General features: G+C 48.2%; 1 protein-coding gene across 8 annotated transcripts in view; it reads right to left on the bottom strand.

The window, feature by feature from the left end:
- Window positions 1-17,861, bottom strand: part of SEC16A (SEC16 homolog A, endoplasmic reticulum export factor) — a 559,433-nt gene that overhangs the window by 344,703 nt on the left and 196,869 nt on the right. For all 8 annotated transcript variants that reach the window (XM_085612981.1, XM_085613007.1, XM_085613017.1 and 5 more), the window contains exon 18: window positions 3,150-3,263. In XM_085612981.1, the coding sequence (XP_085469107.1) occupies window positions 3,150-3,263 (114 nt within the window). The remainder of the gene's footprint in view (window positions 1-3,149; window positions 3,264-17,861) is intronic.

Raw genomic sequence — 17,861 nt, 5'->3', positions numbered from 1 at the left:
GAAGTGGAAGCGGTATCTGAGGAGTAGCCTCTGGATGTGCTCCGAAAGGAGGAGCGGCGAAAGGAGCGTCTGGGAGGGTGAGATTGCAAGGCTCCCATGGATTTTGTCGTGTCCGTGTCCTTTTTCATTTTCTCTAGGGAGTCATCCACTTTTGGGCCAAACAGATGTTCCTGGTCAAAGGGATGGTTGAGGATGGAGGCTTGTACCTCCAGTTTACAACTGGATATCCTTAGCCAGGCATGGCGACGGAGGAGGACACTAGTATTGATGGCCCTAGAGGCTGTGTCTGCTGCATCTAAGGCACAACGTATGGAGGTATTAGAAATTGTTTTGCCCTCCTGAATTAGCTCGTTGACCCTAGCTTTGTATTTATCAGGGAGATGGTGCATTATGGCTTCTAATTTGTCATAATGGGCCCTGTCGTACGTCGCTAGTAGTGCTTGTGTATTGGCGATACGCCATATATTGGCCGCTTGAGATGCAGTACGTTTGCCTGATGCGTCCAAGAGTTTAGACTCTTTGTCAGGTGGTGGTGCTTTGCCTGACGCCTGGGAGTTGGCCCTTTTTCGTGCTGTGGATACTACCAGGGAATCTAGTGGCGCTGGCCCTCTGATGTAGGAGGGATCTGTTGGGGCAGTCTTATATTTCTTTTCAGTGCGCGGGTTAATGACCCTGGCTCTGACTGGGTCCATAAAGATCTCCGGCGCATGTTTTATAACACCTTTGAGCATAGGCAATATGGAGGTGGTCCTATGTGTGGTGTCAAATGTATCTAGGAGGAAATCCTCCTCCACGGGGTCGGTATGTAGATCTACCCCGAGGTAGTGTGACGCCCTTTGCAGTAGATGGTTGAACCCCAATGAGTCTTCTGGTGGAGAAGGTCTGGAAGGGTAAAGATCGTCTTGTGGGACGTTGGGGATATCAGGGATATTCTAATCGTCCCATGGGTCTGGGGATCCTGTGGGAGTGGGGTCCCCTGTGGGTATATCTTGGGACACATCTCCTATGTCATCATATGGATCCCCCTGATTTTCATCATCATCGTGAGATGGGGTCGGGGAATGATGAGGTGGGGTTGGAGAAGGTGGGGAAGGTGGGTGGAGGGGAAGGTGGGTGGAGGGGAAGGTGGGTGGAGGGGAAGGTGGGTGGAGGGGAAGGTGGGTGGAGGGGAAGGTGGGTGGAGGGGAAGGTGGGTGGAGGGGAAGGTGGGTGGAGGGGAAGGTGGGTGGAGGGGAAGGTGGAGAAGGTAGTCTGAAAGGGGAGGTAGTAGAGTCCTTCCTCTTTGGAAGTGGAGGCGGAGCAGGTTTCTCTAACTGTCTCTTTTTGATAGAGAGCATTAAATGTCCAGTTTTGGGATCCTTAGTTAGTGTTTTCTGTAAGGGATCCGGTGCAAATAGTTCTGGTGAGGTTCGTTGGTTGGTCCATCGGCGCCGAAGGCGTCGGCCGTTGGTTTCTTAGGTTTATCTGGTTTGGTTCGTTGTTTGGAACCATGCTTGGAAAGCTCCGATTGTTTAGTAGGCGCCGAGATGGATTTCGGCTTCGAAGTGTCGGTGGCCTTGTGTGCTTTTGTCGGTACCGAAGATGGGGTCGGTGCAGAGGAGCTGGGTTTCGACCCAGAGTGTTTCGGTGTGGGGCTCGGTGTCGAGATGGAGGCAGTTTTCTTTTTCGGTGCCGAAGAGTGTTTATCGGCACCGACGGCGGGCTGGCTCGAGCCGCCCGAAGGCTTAATTGGCTTCTTTACCGGTCCCGAAGGTGCGGTGTGGTGTGGGTAGCAGTGTCTTTGGTCTTGCTTAGGCCCGGAGGCGAAGGCGTGACCGAAGCCTTTTTTGGTGCCGGCGAGGAGGGGGGGGGATGGATCAGTACTCACGACCCTCTGTGCCGGAGTGATGTCCTCCACATCTGAATCGTCTGCTTCGGAGGCGCTGACGAGTCCCTCGTCGGTGTGTTGTTCTGGAGCGTCGACGCCTTCCCCGAAGAGGTCGTCTGGGATCGCCGAAGAGTGTGCCATGGTTCTTCTGGCTCTTAGGTCCTGAATAGTTTTCTTGGACCGGAAGGACTTACACACCGGACAGTCTTGAGCCTCGTGTTCAGGGGAGAGGCAGAGATTGCATACCTAGTGGAGATCGGTGTGGGGGAATTTGGACCCACAACGAGGGCACTTTTTAAATTGAGTCCTTTTCATTAGCCAGGACCGGAGCTTGGGTAGGCCCGAAGGCCGCCGTCGACGACTAATGGAACCGAAGGTCTTGCCGATGAGAGGCGCGTCGAGTTGGGAGATCGCGATCGAAACAATACCGCGAATTGGGGTGAGGATTGCGCGTCGATCGTCGAACTGGAAGCTGATCGGAACCGGAACGCTAAGATTACATCCGAGCCCGATGGCGGAAAAAAATAATCTGAGGATGGAGCCGAAGCCCATGCGCAATACGATCCAAAGGAGGAGTCACCGACCTCGTGACTTCCAAAGACTTCCCAAGAGGAAAAACAAACTGCAAACATCCGGGCCCAACACCAGATGGCGATCTATGCACAAGTGTGTAATCTGCAGCTCATATGCCTCGAACATCTTGTTCTCAGACTTCAGCTCTAGTCCTGAAAAAACGCATCAGATGCAAATTCCAACACAAAAATCTTATGAGAATCACCTGCCAAATCGAGACCACTGCACCGGATACACTGCATGAAGTTGGTTTTCAACTGCCTGGTCTAGAAAAGTAGAACACCAGAAACCTATTCCTACTTCTTGCAGGCACGCAAAGAACTGGGCTGGGACAGTTGGGAATGGATGTATAGAAGGCAGAGTCAGTGCATGAGCATAGAGAAGCTCGAGCAACTTCCTGAGCAGCAAAAGATGACCGCTATTTTTTTTAAAAGCCCTTTATGATCATCAGTGGTGCAGGCATTACGACATTCAGGAGCAAGAGAGCCAGAACGTCAGATTGTATTACTAATCTTACAGCAAAGCAGTTACGCCTCCAGAGAAGGCAGATTATTATTATATATCCACATGATTTCAAGCTGAAGAAAATGCAGTAATGCTACCTAAAATTATCAATGCAAGGCCACTGAATACCCGACAGCAGTAATAAATAATTAAATCTGTCAGAAATTAGGTCAAATGTAGAAAGAAAGGGTGATTCTTGCTGTACCTTTATCTGGCCATCCAGGTGTCGCAGTCGTACCAACCACACAGGCTCAATGAACAATTCCTGCTCTGGCTTTTCCTTCAGTTGAGGGTCAAAGAATCGCAGTTGGGACGAAATCTACTCAAAACAGTATAAAAAGACATGGTGATGGAGGTAAAGAGAGAGAGGGGCACTAAACACATACAAAAACTTTAAATTTTGAAAAAGCGATGCATTTAGATACAAATGACTTTTGGGATTATTTTACAACTACAAAGTCCAAAAAGCTCGCAATCCTCATTTCTTGATTCTACTTGCAATCTACAGTATGCTTTGTAGTGGAAACATTGACCAAATAACATCCTTTGCCACACCTACACTCTAAGCATTCTAGGACTGCGGTCCAGGAAAAAGTATTTTTCACCTTTTTTGTGCCTGTAAATATTACATGCTGGGGTAGGAGATAGAACTCTTTGCAACGTTTAAATAGCACAAGTATCTAAAGTACAAGCAACTAGTTAACTATATTTGTTAGTTTCATAAAACCATCACAAAATAATTTGGTAATGATTTTGATTAGTTTTATTAATCTTGTAAATAAAGTTTACTACTACTAATCAACTAGTTTTCCAAATGTATGAGTTTAAAAAGGGTCATAAAATCCCACATTGTGTGTGCCAATGAACCTTGCACGTGCAGGTTAAAGACTGAAGAGGGACATGGCGGAGTTTTCTAGCCACCTAAAAGCACAGAAAAACAGAAGAATGTGTAGAACAAAGCTGTGTCATCTTCCCCCTAATGTGGATACACAGGTCTTTTTAGAGCCTGAAATATTTATAATGATCAACAGATTTATCAGTTTTACAGGGTGGAACAATATGGAAATATTATTAGGGATTTGAATTCTAGAACCTTCATTTTAACACTGCTTTTACCAATTAATTATGTTCTCGACATACAGCAAGAAAAGTGCACAAGAACAGTAAAGATACCGGTTGTTTGTTCACAGCAAGAGCCACAAAGTACAATGTGTTGCTTAGGAAGGTGGTGTACGAAAAAGTTATTTTGTTGCAGTAGTACCCCCCCGCCACACTTTGCCCAGTATTTGATGCACCTTTGAATGAAGTGGACTGGGCTTGCTGCTAACTAGGTTTCCAGTACCAGTGTTCTTTCCCCAAAACAATGCACCTGGTCAATTGATCCCCAAGTTGGCCAGTGTAGGAAACGGGTATACCAAATAGAAGTATACTGTCCAGGTATTCCTTATAAGTGGACAAGGGCTTGCTCTAGCAATCCCAAGGTGCTCTCTCAGGGGGTAGTGCGGTCGAGCAGCCTTAGGTTATCAGAGAGGAGTGTTAGACTTTTGATGCATAAAGAGAGTCAACAAATGATACTTAAGACTCAATAAGGAGATCCACACCAATTTATAAAATAACACTCATCTTTATATCACTTTGGGTACTAAAAATCACAAGTTTTGAGTTATGAATTTTCACAGCTTTTAAAAATGGACACAGTTCAATTTCAGAAGTGGTAATGTTATGCTATAGAAGAAAGACACTGCATACAGGTACTTCACAGCGACTTAAGGGACCCATTTCTTGGACTTGAGATAAGTATGGGGCAAGGTCCATAGTAGCACCAACACCTCGCGAGGCTCTAGAGCTGCAGAGGTGTGTTTCAGCGTCGGGCACCCAAGGTTATTCTATGGTGGGAAAACATGTACAGCATTTGGGCACTTCACAGAGACTTAAGGGACTAATCTCCTGGACTTAAGGTGATTATGGGGCAAGGTCTAAGGCCACACTAACAAGTCGCCTCGGCGTCCGGGTGCAGAGGAGTGTTAGGATGTTGGGTGTCCCATCCACTTTAATAGGGAACGGTCCAGTTGCAAAGAGACTGCAAGCTAGGATTGGGAGACCAGTCAGTCTGAACTAACAAGGAAAGTCCGATCTCACGATGCTCTGGGATGTGGGGCTACATTTGGTCCTCTTCTGCTCAGGCCAAGGCAGCAGAGTGCAGAGGTGTTCTGAAGTGCTGGGTTTTCGTCACTGGAGTAGCGGCGGCCTGCACAAAAAGGATGTAGGTGCCGGTGGAGAGTCCACTGTGGGCAAACCCAAGGTGGGCTATGTCTCTGGAGGGTCGGGGGACCACACTGGCAACGTTGTCCCACTTCAACTTGGGCTAGGTGGGCACAAGTGCAGTGGTACTTTCCGGGGTTGTGTTTGCGACAATAGGAGTCCTCACAGTTTTTTGGGAGTGCCTGCAGGATGCAGGGGAGCAGCTACGTTACTCCATGGGAGATCCTGGGTCTTTGTTGATGGCAGGAAGTTCTCCTGGGTTTTTGGCAGCACAGCAGCTGCAGGACGAGACAACTTTGTGGCAAGTTCGTCAGGAACAGCAGACAGGCCTGCAGGGTTGGCACCAAGTCCATTGCTTCTCCACAGGCCTTGCTTCTCGTGGCCCTTCTCAGTCATTCTGTCAGCAGGAATCCGATTTCCTGGAGTCAGGGGCTCCCCTAAATACTAGATCTAGGGGCATTAGGGGAGTGTAGGGTAGTAACCAATGAGTGACTTACCCCTGTGGTCACTATGCCGCCAATATGACCACTTCGAGTAGGAAGTGGGCATAACCAGGGCCCAGAATTCCTAATTCTACCATCAGCAGGATAGCAGACTTTTAAATTTCATATCCACACCAATTGAGACCAATTCAATTTCGGACACTTGCCGAGTGTTGTTATCCGGCTATGCACAGTCTTATTGATCTCTCTTTTAGCACTGGCACTGTCCCCATTGCTTGGAAGCAGGCCACTGTTATACCTATCCTTAAAAAACCTTCCCTTGACCCCACAAAAGCAGAGCACTACCGACCCATCTCCCTTCTCCCTTGGATGGCCAAATTAGCGGAAGCTCACGCGAACCGCATTTTATCTTCTCACCTGCAGGAAGCTAACATACTGGATAAATTCCAGAATGGATTCCAAGCGGGCCACAGCACCGAGACTGCTCTCTTGGTGGTGGTGGAACATATAAGGAAACTGTTGGACCAGGGTCAGACGGCGGCACTGATCCTATTGGATCTTAGTGCCGCCTTTGACACGGTCTCCCATCATATCCTTTTACAGCGTCTTGGGGAGGCTGGAGTAGGAGAGATGGCACTTGAATGGTTTCGCTCCTTTCTCACGGATCGAACCTTCAAGGTATCCTCACCGCCATATGTCTCTGCTCCTCGCCCCATTCTTCAGGGTGTTCCGCAGGGATCAGCTCTCAGCCCTACCCTATTTAATTTGGATGTTCAGCCACTAGCGGAGGTAGCCCACAGTTTTGGTCTCACCATGGTGTCATACGCCAATGACACGCAGCTGGCGGTGGCACTTAATGGTGAATCCAATATGGATGCCTCTACCTTTCAGTTAGCTCTTAAGGCAGTGGCAGGCTGGATGGCGAAAAACAGACTTCAACTTAACGCCACCAAAACCGAGGTTATCATCTTTGGCAGGGAAACTGGGCTATGGGGAGATCATTGGTGGCCATCGGAGTTAGGTCCTGTTCCCATTCCTGTAGCTGAAGTCAGAAACCTTGGCGTGTGGCTCGACGACAAACTTTCTTTCACTCCCCATACCAAACGCGTAGCTGGTATCTGTTTTGGTGCCCTGCAGTGCCTTCGGCCCATTTTTTAATTTTTTGATGCGGATACCAGACAGATCATAGTTCAAGCTCTGGTCCTCACTAGATTGGACTATGCCAGCTCTCTGCTTTTGGGCGTGAATCAGGCAGAACTAGCTCGCCTTCAGCGGGTTCAAAATGCAGCGGCCAGGATGCTGGTCGGCCTTCCTAAGTTTGTCTCGGGTCGTCGTACCATCCAAGATCTTCATTGGCTACCAGTAGGTCAGAGAATTAAGTTTAAAGCTCTCTGCTTAACTTTTAAAATTCTTAAGCTGGCCTCCCCTCCTATCCTTACTCAGACTATCCGGCACTATGTTCCTTCCAGAACCCTCCGATCTGTAGGGTCTAATTTAGCCATTGTTCCGCGCTTTAAAAAAGCGAGAATAGGTGGACGTTCTTTTTCGGTGTTGGCAGCCACCCTTTGGAACTCTTTGCCTGCCACCCTTCGCTCTATCCCAGATTTGCTCCCTTTTAGGAAATCAATAACAAGCATTTGCAATGCAATAGGTCTCGCATTCACGCGAGATTAAGCTATTGGCATTGTAAATGACACTGCCTTTTATTTAAGTTTTAAAAAAGAAAACAAAAATAAAAGGCATTGTTATTTGTAATGTGAGTAGCTCAAACTTGCGTAAATGCGAGACCTATTGCATTGCAAATGCTTGTTCTGCAAATGTAGAGGGGAGTAGAATTACGTGTTGTCAAGTAGAGTGGAAATATGCAGAGTGAAATTATGATGTGTGGGGTGCAATTATGTGGCATGAAAGTATGTTGAGTGGCTTGGAACTGTGTGGCATGGAGCTGAATTGTGAGATGTGGAATTCTTTGGCGTGGTGTGGCATAGACTGCAATTGTATGGAAATGAATTATGTTACCTGGAGTTAAATTATGTGGCATGGTGTGGAATTAAGGGATGTGGTGTGGAATTAGTTGGCATGGCGTGGAGTAGGATTATATGGTGTGGTGTGGAATTGTGTGGAGTGGAATTGTGTGGCATGGAATTGTGTGGCATGGAATTGTGTTGAGAGGAATGGAAGTATGTGTCATGGAATGGAGTGGAAATATGTGGCATGGAATGAAATTATGTGGTGGACTTGAATTATGTGCCGCTAAGTGGAATTATGTTATTGAGTGGATTCATTAATAGTGGAGTGGAATTATGTGGCATGGAATTACGTTCCATGGAGTGTAATTATGTGGTATGGCATGGAATTAAATGGTGTGGATTTGTGTGGTGTGGCCTAGAATTGTGGGGTGTTGAGGGAAATTGTGAGACATGGAATTGTGTGGCGTGGTATGCAATTGTGTGACATGGAGTGCAATTCTGCGGAGAGGAAGTATGGGGGTGGAGTGGAATTATGTGATGTGGTGTGGAATTATGGGGTGTGGTATGGAATTATGTGGCATGCAATTGTGTGCCATGGAATGGAATTATGTGGTGTGGATTTATGAGAAGTCGAGAGCACTTTATGTGGCATGGAATTATGTGGAGTGGAATTATTTTGCATTCACTGAGATATACATGTTACTGTGTGGCGTGAACTACAATTATGTGACGTGGTGTGCAATTGTGTGGAGAGGAATTCAGTGCCGTGAAGTGGAATTATGTGACATGGTGTGAAATCAAGTGGTGTGGCATAGAATTAGGTGGCAAGGAGTGGAATTATGCTCCGTGGAGTGGAATTATGAGATGTGACATGGAATGGTCTGGCATGGAATTGTCTGGTGTGGAATTGTGTGTTGTGAAATTATGTTGGTTTGGGGAGATTAAATTTAGGTGGTACAGTGTGGTACAATGTTGAATTATGTGGTATGGAGTGGAATTATGTCTCATGGAGTGGAATTATGTAGCATGATGTGGAGTTTGGAGTGAAATTATGTGGGATGGAGTTGAATTGTGTGGCATGGAATTGTGGGGTGTTGACTAGTGGAATTATGTGATGTAGAGTAGAATTAGGTGGCGTGAAATTATGTGGAGAAGAATTGTGTTGCATGGAATTGTTTGGCATGGTATTGTGCGGCATTGAGAGGATTGGAATTATGCGACATGGAGTGGAATTATGTGGCTTGGATTGGAAATATGAGGGTGGAGTGCACTTAGGTGGCATGGAGTTGAATTGTGTGGTTCAGAATTGTGTTGCATGGAGTGTAATTGTGTTGACTGGAGTGGAATTGTGCAACGTGGAATTGTGTGGCGTGAAATGCAATTGTGTGATGTGGAGTGCAATTGGGTGACATGGAGTGTCACTGAGTGGAGTGGAAATCATATAGCATGGAGTGGAATTATGTGACATGGTAATGAATTGTGTGGTGTTGAGTGGAATTACGTGCCGTGGAATTATGTGGCATGGAGCCGAATTATGTTGATTTGAATTGTGTGGCATGGCATTACATGCCATGGATTGGCTTTAAGTGGCGCAGAATTTTTTGGCATGGAATTGTGTGGTGTGAAATTGTATGGTGTGCAATTGTGTGCCATGGAGTGAAATTTTGAGACATGGAATTGTGAGGAGTGCCACTGTGTGACATGGAGTGCAATTGTGTGGAGTGGGATTAAGTGATGTGGAGTGGAATTATGTGACGTGGTGTGGAATTATGTGGTGTGGCGTGAAAGTGTGTGGCATATAGTAGAATTATGTGGCATGGATTTATGTGATGTGCAATTGTGTCACATGGCAAGGAATTGAGTTGAGTGGAAATATGTTGATCTGAATTATGTGGCACGAAAGGGAAGAGGCATTATGTGACACAGAGTGGAATTATGTTGTAGGGAGTGAAATTATGTGGCATGATGTGGAATTATATGTTGTGCACTGAAGTGGAATTATGTGGTATGGAGTAGAATTATGTGGCATGGAATTGTGCGAGTGGAAATTTGTGGCATGAGTGGAATTATGAGATGTGGAATTGTGTTGCATGGAACTGCGAGGCCTTGAGTGGTGTGGAATTATGTGGCATGGGGTGAAATGATGTGGTATGGTGTGGATTGAAAATAGGTGGAGTGGAATTATGTGACTTGGAGGGGTAATATATGGCCTGAAATTATGTGGTGTGGAGTTGAATTACGTTGCGTGGAACTTGGTTGCATGGGATTCTGTGGTGTGGAGTCGAATTGTGAGACATGGAATTGTGCAGCATGGAGAGCAATTGTGTGGCATGAAGGGCAGATGTGTAACTTGGAGTGCAATTGTGTGATGTGGAATGCCATTGTGTGGAGTGGAGTCATGTAGGGAGGAGTGCAATTATGTTACACTTTGTTGAATTATGTGGTGTTCTGTCAAATTATGTGGCATGATGTGGAGTGGCATTATGTGATGTGGAGTAGAATTATGTGACATAGAATTGTGTAGCATGGCGTGGAATTGTGTTGCATTGAGTGGTGTAAAATTATGTGGCATATAATAAAGCAGAATTATGTATAGAGGTCATTTAAGTGCCTGCTGCTTGTTTCCTCTGACAGATGGTCACTTGAGAGCAATGTATCGGAGTTTGGAGCTGATCAATAACGTGTCCACAGGACCCGATGTGTTCTCGGCTCAGAGGGGAAACAGCAATTAAGGAGGATGTCTCTGTCTCCCTTCACGCCCAGGGAGGAGGGAGATGCGAGCAGAGCATCAAAGGGCTGGGTGAGAAGGGAGGGGGGAATGCAAGGGTCAAAGCGGCAAAAGTGAAAGTAATCGAGCAGAGCATCAAAGGACTGGGTGAGAAGGGAGGGGGGAATGCAATTAGCAGAGGAGCAGCTGTGCACGTGCATGTGATCTCGTGCACTCAAGGTTTAGGCCAGCCAAAAGTGTGGGTAGCACTTTGAAAATCCCACATATAAAATGTCTCTTCGAGCCTTTGGCTCGCGAGACCTAAAAACCTTCTTATTTTCTACAGATTAGTCTCTTTCTTCTCGGCTTGTCTCAGCGGTGTTATGTCTCTTTGTCTCCAAAAGCGCCGGGACGCCTCTTGGCTGCGGCATCCGTGCGCTATATAAAAACAAATAACATAACATAACATAACACCAGGTAGCCAACCTTCGTTATGGAACTAGCCGGAGGGTGGGCACGCCTCCGATTACTGATTTTTCCACCTGTCCAGAGGCCAACTGGGCCCTGGTCAAAGAGGGGTGGGGAGGGGGTTGGCTTCCCCTCATCTCTGAGGGAAGCCAGATTTGTATACCAAACACTGTGGGTTCTTTGAAACTCCCTGCCTTGGGATGCTAATTAACACGTCATGCTGTTGGAAGGGGATGTAAACACCTCCTGTCCGAGCAGGCTTTGTTCCCGACCTCCTGGCAGCATAGGCCCTCATCTCTGGGGATCAGAAACTAGTCTGTGGTGGGAGGCTAGTCAGCTAGCACACTAGTAGTTGGCAGATTTTCAGAGGGCACCTCTAAGCCACCCTCTGGGTGTGTGTATTAATAAATCCATCACTGGAATCAGTGTGGGTTTATTAATACAAGATGTTTGATACCAAACATCTTTGATTTCAGTGAAGCCACCCTGTAGCTGGGAAACTCGTTTCTGAACAGTGTACTTAAAATGGATTCCCTGGTCACTTGTACTGGAAGCAATTGAACTGGCTAGCAAAGGAGCATATTTGCTCATGCAGTTACGCCCACATTTAGTACAGTGCACCCTGCCTAGGGCTGTAAGGCCTGTTGTAGTGGTGACTTACCTATACTGTATGCAGTCTCTGCAGGGCGTGGCACACAAACAGGGCTGTGTGCCATGTCGTGCTTTCACTTTAGTCTGCATCATGACACACAGCCAGCAATGGCAGTCTGCATTGGTTTTGTGAGGGGCCCATTAGGGTGCCACAATTCATGCTACAGCCTAACAGCCCTAAGGCAGGTTCATTAGATTACATATGAGGGCATGAGCAGAAATTCCCCTGTGCTGGCCAGTTCAATTACTGACAGTACACGTGAACAGGAAAGCCATCTTAAGGTATGTGCTGGGCACTGGTCAAAAGGAGTTTCCAAGCTACATAATGTCTTCACTAAAACCTATAGTGTTTGGTATCAAAAACCTTCTATTAATAAACCCACACTGATCCCAGTGATGGATACATTAATACATTCACCCACAGGGTACCTTAGAGGTACCCCCTGACCCCAACTAGCCTAGTGTGCTGGCTGACTGGTCCAGTCCAGCCTGCCACCACAGAAGAGTTTCTGACCCTCTAGGAGATGAGTCTTGCTCTCACAGGATAGAAACAATCCCTGCTCTGGAGAGAGGTGTTAACACCTCCTCCTCCAAGAAGGCAAGGCAGGAGGCTTTAAAGGCCTCTGCCGCCTTTTATATGCGACTCCAGACAGGGGAGATGCCTGCCCTTGGCTCATCTGCACTCAGGACAGAAGGTAAGAACAAGTTACTTCCTTTTGGCAATGCATTATATGGTAGAGACAATATCCAGCTGCAGATTCCTTGCCTTTGAATTTTCCAGGCATTAAACTGGATCCGGAAACGTTTGCGTAAGCAGTACCCCTGCGTGCCGCCAGGTGGCTCCATTCTGCCCCATGTGGCGCTGGATGTGACACTGAGTCACAGATATAGGTGCCAGCCAGGCACGGGACGTCGGGTACTTTATGATTTTCCAATCCAGACGCGTAGAGCCATGAAGTGATCCAACTAATGTGTGTCTAAACTGGGGCCCTGAAAAAGGAGCAACCCTATCCCTATAAATGTGTCCTCAGAGCGGGGAGCCATGGGTGGGTCTGTAAGGAATCTGGTTGGGGAAGGGAGAGGGGTCTGCCTCGTAGATGATAGCCACCACTGCAGGTCCTGTGCAGATCCCTCCAAATTCTGGACCACATCGGAGAGATTCCACAGATGCTGAGCCCACTGAAACTACAGGTCACACTGCAGAGCCCGCATATACAATCTAGCATGATTTACTAACAGGATGCAGGAGGTCATGAAGCCCAGCAACCTCAGTCATTCTCACCAAAATCTAGGATAGAGGCTGAAACTTCAGTATCATAACCTGAATATCCTGGACTCGCTGCTCGGAAGGATAAGCCCGAAACCACACTATGTGCAAAACAGTATCTGAGAAGGAGTCAGGTGTGATTGTGTGATGCTATGAAAAATGATACATTGATCATTGACTCCATTTTGTATAACGGACTCCATTTTCTCTGCTCTCAGGCAGTTGCAGGGTGGGAAAGGGGGTGTTTTTGCTCTTCCCCTGTTTTCACTCTTCACTGTGCAGAGTAAGCTAGAACACATTGTGGGAGATGCGCCCTTGGTACCGTTCACAGGGTGAGATTGTTTTTGCCAGAGAAATGTGCGGAATGTACAGCTCTGCCTCAAAGCAAACACATGGGTTGGCCAGTTTGAGTGCGTGACCGAACCAGACTGGAATGGCAGCCTTGTTTTTGCAACAGAAGGAAGGGGAAGAGGTTTCTAGAAATCGCTCCTTGGGTTGAGTAAAAGGTATTCAAGACAGGGAATCTTGGCTCTCAGACAGGAGCTCACCTGTGAAGTGGACGCATTGTCACAGGGAATCTTCGGTGTTCTTGATCAAGACTTCTGACTGACTGCAAATGGCTACCCAGTCATGCTGGCCAGAATGTTGAAAGACTTTCGGTGATGCATTTCTCGTACTTACTTAGTGTATATATGCTATAATATTCATTGCTCTGTGTATATATTTCATATGTTTTTATGCACCGTATACATGCTCTTTATATTTGGTTACTTTCATGTGATATCTGGGAAGTTGCCTTGTTGAACATCTCCTCTGTCTTCCTTTTAAAAGTGTAGTGCTAATAAATACACGCATTTCATATTAAAAGTACCTGGATCAGTTTACTTGCCTCATTTTTGAGAGTGCAGAGTTCATTTCCTACGTGTCATTTAAAGGTACACACACCACCCCCCACGTCATTTAAAGTGATCTATACACACACACACACATACACACACACACACACGTGTCATTTAAAGTTGCACCCCTGCCTCCCCCCCCCCCCCCCCCCCATCCCCCCAATTGGAGTTTGGCCCAATGCTTTCCAATGGAGACTAGTGGAGCTTGGAGCCACCCGATAGGTAAATCGGTTGCAGGGGCCAAGCTTTGGGGGTTAGCACCAGCACAGAAGGGGGGGGGGGCACAAAGCAGCACCAAACATACACCACCAGCGGCACAGGGGCGGCCGGGTACAGGGTGCAAAATCAGAGTCAGACGCCCAATGCTTTTCTATTGCGATTCTTCGTTTGACAAACAGGCTGTAGGCATGGCACCGGAGGTTGCAGGATGGAGACCATCTGAAAGCCAAAGTAGAGATGTGGGGGGCTGAAGGGGCACCGTTGGTTAAGCTCACCAAGGCCCATGGGCTTTGGGTGCAGGGCTGTCTTTCAACGTAGGAGTTTTCCTACCGGAGCCAGTCGCAGTCAGTGAGACTCTGGATTCACACTGCAGGCATCTGGAGAGGTCAGCCAACGCTGGACACAAGGTCAGGATCGCTGGGGAGAGATCACTACACAGGTGAGCCACTCAGATTTGGGCCGTGGGGGCAGAGTGGGCAGAAGATATGGATCCGCCTGGATACGGGGTCCTGGGAGCTGGTTTCTTCTTCTTGGACAGGTCTGCTGTCCACAGAAGATTGGAGTCTTTTTTGAAGGCAGCAGTCCTCCCAGGGTTTTCAGAGGTCGCTGGCTGCAAGATTGGTCGCAGGTTTGCGGAAGCTGGAGACAGGCTGTTAGGGCTGGGGCCAAAGCAGTCGTAGTCTTCAGTCTTCTCTGCAGGTTCGTCTTCTTGCTACTTCGATCATTGCAAATATTTTCTAGGCCTGGGGAGCCACCTAAATACTAGATTTAGGGGAGTAGAAGATAGGGTCAATGGGCACCTTACCTGGGGTGACTACACCCTCTATCCTGTGGGAGGACACATAGACCTAGCCCTCATTGGAGGGGGTTGCCCCATCTTCAAGATGGCAGGGACCGAAAGATGTGCTTCACCTCGCTTTCCCCACCTTAGGGATGGAGTTAGCAGAGGTGGGCACACCTCCTATTCTAAATTTTCCTGCCAGTTTTCCCACCCAGAGTGGGGGTGTAAACCAGGGCTTCCATTTGCTGCTAGTGGCAGAGGATGGGGTCGCTTACAAAGGCGGCAGGCCATTGAAGCTTCCCTCTTCCGGCGCTATCCCAGTCTGGAGGAGAAGGTGCGACACCTTTGCCCAGGATGTGCATTTATTCTGGTCCCCAAAGAGCAGGTGTCCAGAAGCATGTCTGGTGGTGACTGGTTGCCTAACGCCAGTCAGAGACCACACCAGGGTTGGTAGGTTTTCAGGGGGCACCTTGGAGGTGCCTTCTGGGTACATGGTACATTAAATCTCATACTGGCAGCAGGGTGGATTTATTGAAAGGATTAGTTTGGTACCAAAAACTCCTGTGTTCAGTGAAGCCAGCATGGTGCTGCGGAATCAGCCCATGTACTCTCTATGGCTTTCCTTGCACTTACAATATTAAGGAATGGACCCCAATATTGTAGGGGAATATGGGCTCCTGAAGATAGGCCCTCACCGGTCGTATAGGGAACCGTGCCTTAGGGCAGTGAGGCCTGCTAGATAGGTGACTTACCTATGCCTTCAGGCAGTGCTGGTTGGCATGGCACTCTGGCAGGGTGCCATGTCGACTGTCGTTTTCTCCTTCACAAGGGCATGCACGCTGCAAAGGCAGTGGCAATGTCCCGGGGAGGAGGTTTCCAGGGGACCAAGGCTCTAGGTACTCAGGGTACCATTTACTACGGACTTACAGGGGGTAGAAACACCAATTTGGAATTTGTTTTTAGGGAAGAAGCACTGGCACAGTGGACCTGATTGGCAGGGACCCGGTGCACTACAATTAAAACCACATCAAAACCAGGCAAAAAGGTGGGGCCACCCATGCAAAAAGAGGCACTTTCTCACACTGCCTTCAGCAGCCAGACGTCGAGACAGGGAAAGACTGAAACCCCCAACATGCACAGATAAGCTGCTACCACCGCCATCACCTTGGTGAACACCCTAGGGGCACTGGTAAGGCCAAAGGGGGGCACAGTGAACTGAAAGTGCTTGTGGCCTACCTTGAACTGCAGGTGACACCTGTGGGCTGGCAGGATGCGGGATGTGAAAACATGCATCCTGCAAACCCAATGCTACCAGCCAGTCTTCTTGTTATAGGGCAGACAAGACCTGAGCAAAAGAGAGCATCTTGAATTTCTCCTTCTTGAGGAAGAGATTGACGGTTCAGAGGCCTAGAATAGGTCGAGGACCTTTGTTCTTTTTGGGCATCAGAAAGTAGCTGGAATAACAAACCACTGCCTACGTCTGATATCGGAACCCCTCTTTATAGCCCTCCTTGGTCAGAAGAAATATAACTTCCTGTTGGAGAAATACCAGATGATCCATCGCCAGCTGTTCTTGAGTTGGCGGTAAAGGAGGAGGAAAAGATTGGAAAGGAATGGAGTAACTATTTCGAATGATGTGCAAGACCGATTTGTCCGTGGTAATGGACTGCCAGTGGAGGAGATGATGTTGGATTCTCCCTCCAACTGGGCATCCATGGTCTTGCAGAACCAAACTAGGAGGACTTCAAGGCCGGAGCTGCCAGGGTTGTTGGTGGCGGATGGCTTCTGGCTACCATTCCCACGTGATCGGAATTTACTGCACCCATGTCCTGGCACCATTTGGGGAGCCTACACAGGATGGTGGGTGGAGTATGGCTGGTGAGGTGGAAAGCCCCTTCCATAGCCACAAAAGAGGAGAAAGGCAGACTGGGGGCAGGCCGTAGCCCGCAATTCCTTGAAGAGCTCCAGCGTAGAGTCTGCCTTCTCTCCGAAGAAACTAGTTCCACTGAAGGGCATGCTCATGTGTAGGTCGGTCACAAAAGGCAGTGACCGAGGCCACCGGCTTGAACCCCACATTTGTAGAGGACATTTACTCGACACAGAAGAAAAATATCTTCGACAAACCGTCGAAAAAAGTCGGTCATAGACAGAGGGGTAGCTCCTCTCCGGATCAGCACTAACTGGTGCGGAAATAAGTTAACTGACGTACTCACGTCTGGGTGGCACCTATATAGGTGACTGTGACGTCACATCCGGCGCCAATGATGCCACACAGAGCTGAATGGAGCCACCTGACGGCGTGCAGGGGTATTGCTCACGCAAAAGTTTCCGGATCAAGTCTGATGCCTGGGAAATTCTAAAGTAGGGAATCTGCTGATAGAAATCTCTATCAGATAATTTGATATGCAGGAGGAGTGTTGCACTGCCAGGCTAGACTCACCTCTAGGGTGAACAGCCTGAAGTGCACATGAAGTTAGGAATTCCACCATCTTGTGTGTGGTGGAATTAGGAATTCTGGGTCAGGATGATGCCCACTCAAAATGAAGTGGTCCTCTAGGGAGTGTAGTGATCCCAGGGCTAATTAGCCCATTTCGCTATTAGCCCATTTCGCCCTCACCCCCCTTAAACACCCCATAATTTAGTATTTAGGGGACCCCCTCATACCAGGACTCCAGATTTGACAGACCAAATGAAGTGGACTGAGAAGTTTGCTGATGCGAGAACAGAGGAGCCCCACTGACTTAGCGCCAATCCTGCCAGCCTACCTGCTGCACCCGACCCTTGTGGAGAAACAGATCCAGATTTGGATCCACTGCCACTGTGTAGACTCCAAAAAAGATGAAGGGCTGCAAGTGCTTCGCCAATTTCAAAAGTAACTCTATTGGAGTAGGCTACCTGCAGCCGCAGGCATCAAAGAGGCAAGGTCAGGTTTACCATCCTGCTGCCTACCGGGATTACCAACGCTGCAGCCGCCCAGGGAGAGGTCACGGTGCTCCCACAGGTCAGGTCCATCCTCCCTCCAAGAATGGGGATGCAGGGCTCACCGGAGCTGCACAGGACCAAAACCTGGGGTACCAGACCCCTTGCAGCAGCCAAGGCTTGCTGTGTCCAGTCCAGACACCAATGCTGAGCAAAACCAGCCTGCATGTCAAGGGACTTCAGGGACAGAGAGACCCACATTAAGAGTGGCCCAGCTATCCTGTTTACCTCCCCATCTGCAGAACCAAAGAAAAAGAGTGAGTCCCGACTG

Source organism: Triturus cristatus, chromosome 1_2 (genome assembly GCF_964204655.1).
Source record: "Triturus cristatus chromosome 1_2, aTriCri1.1, whole genome shotgun sequence".
NCBI classification, from domain to species: domain Eukaryota; kingdom Metazoa; phylum Chordata; class Amphibia; order Caudata; family Salamandridae; genus Triturus; species Triturus cristatus.
The sequence above is the reverse complement of the archived record's forward strand: the minus strand, read 5'-3'. Positions and strand labels throughout refer to the sequence as shown.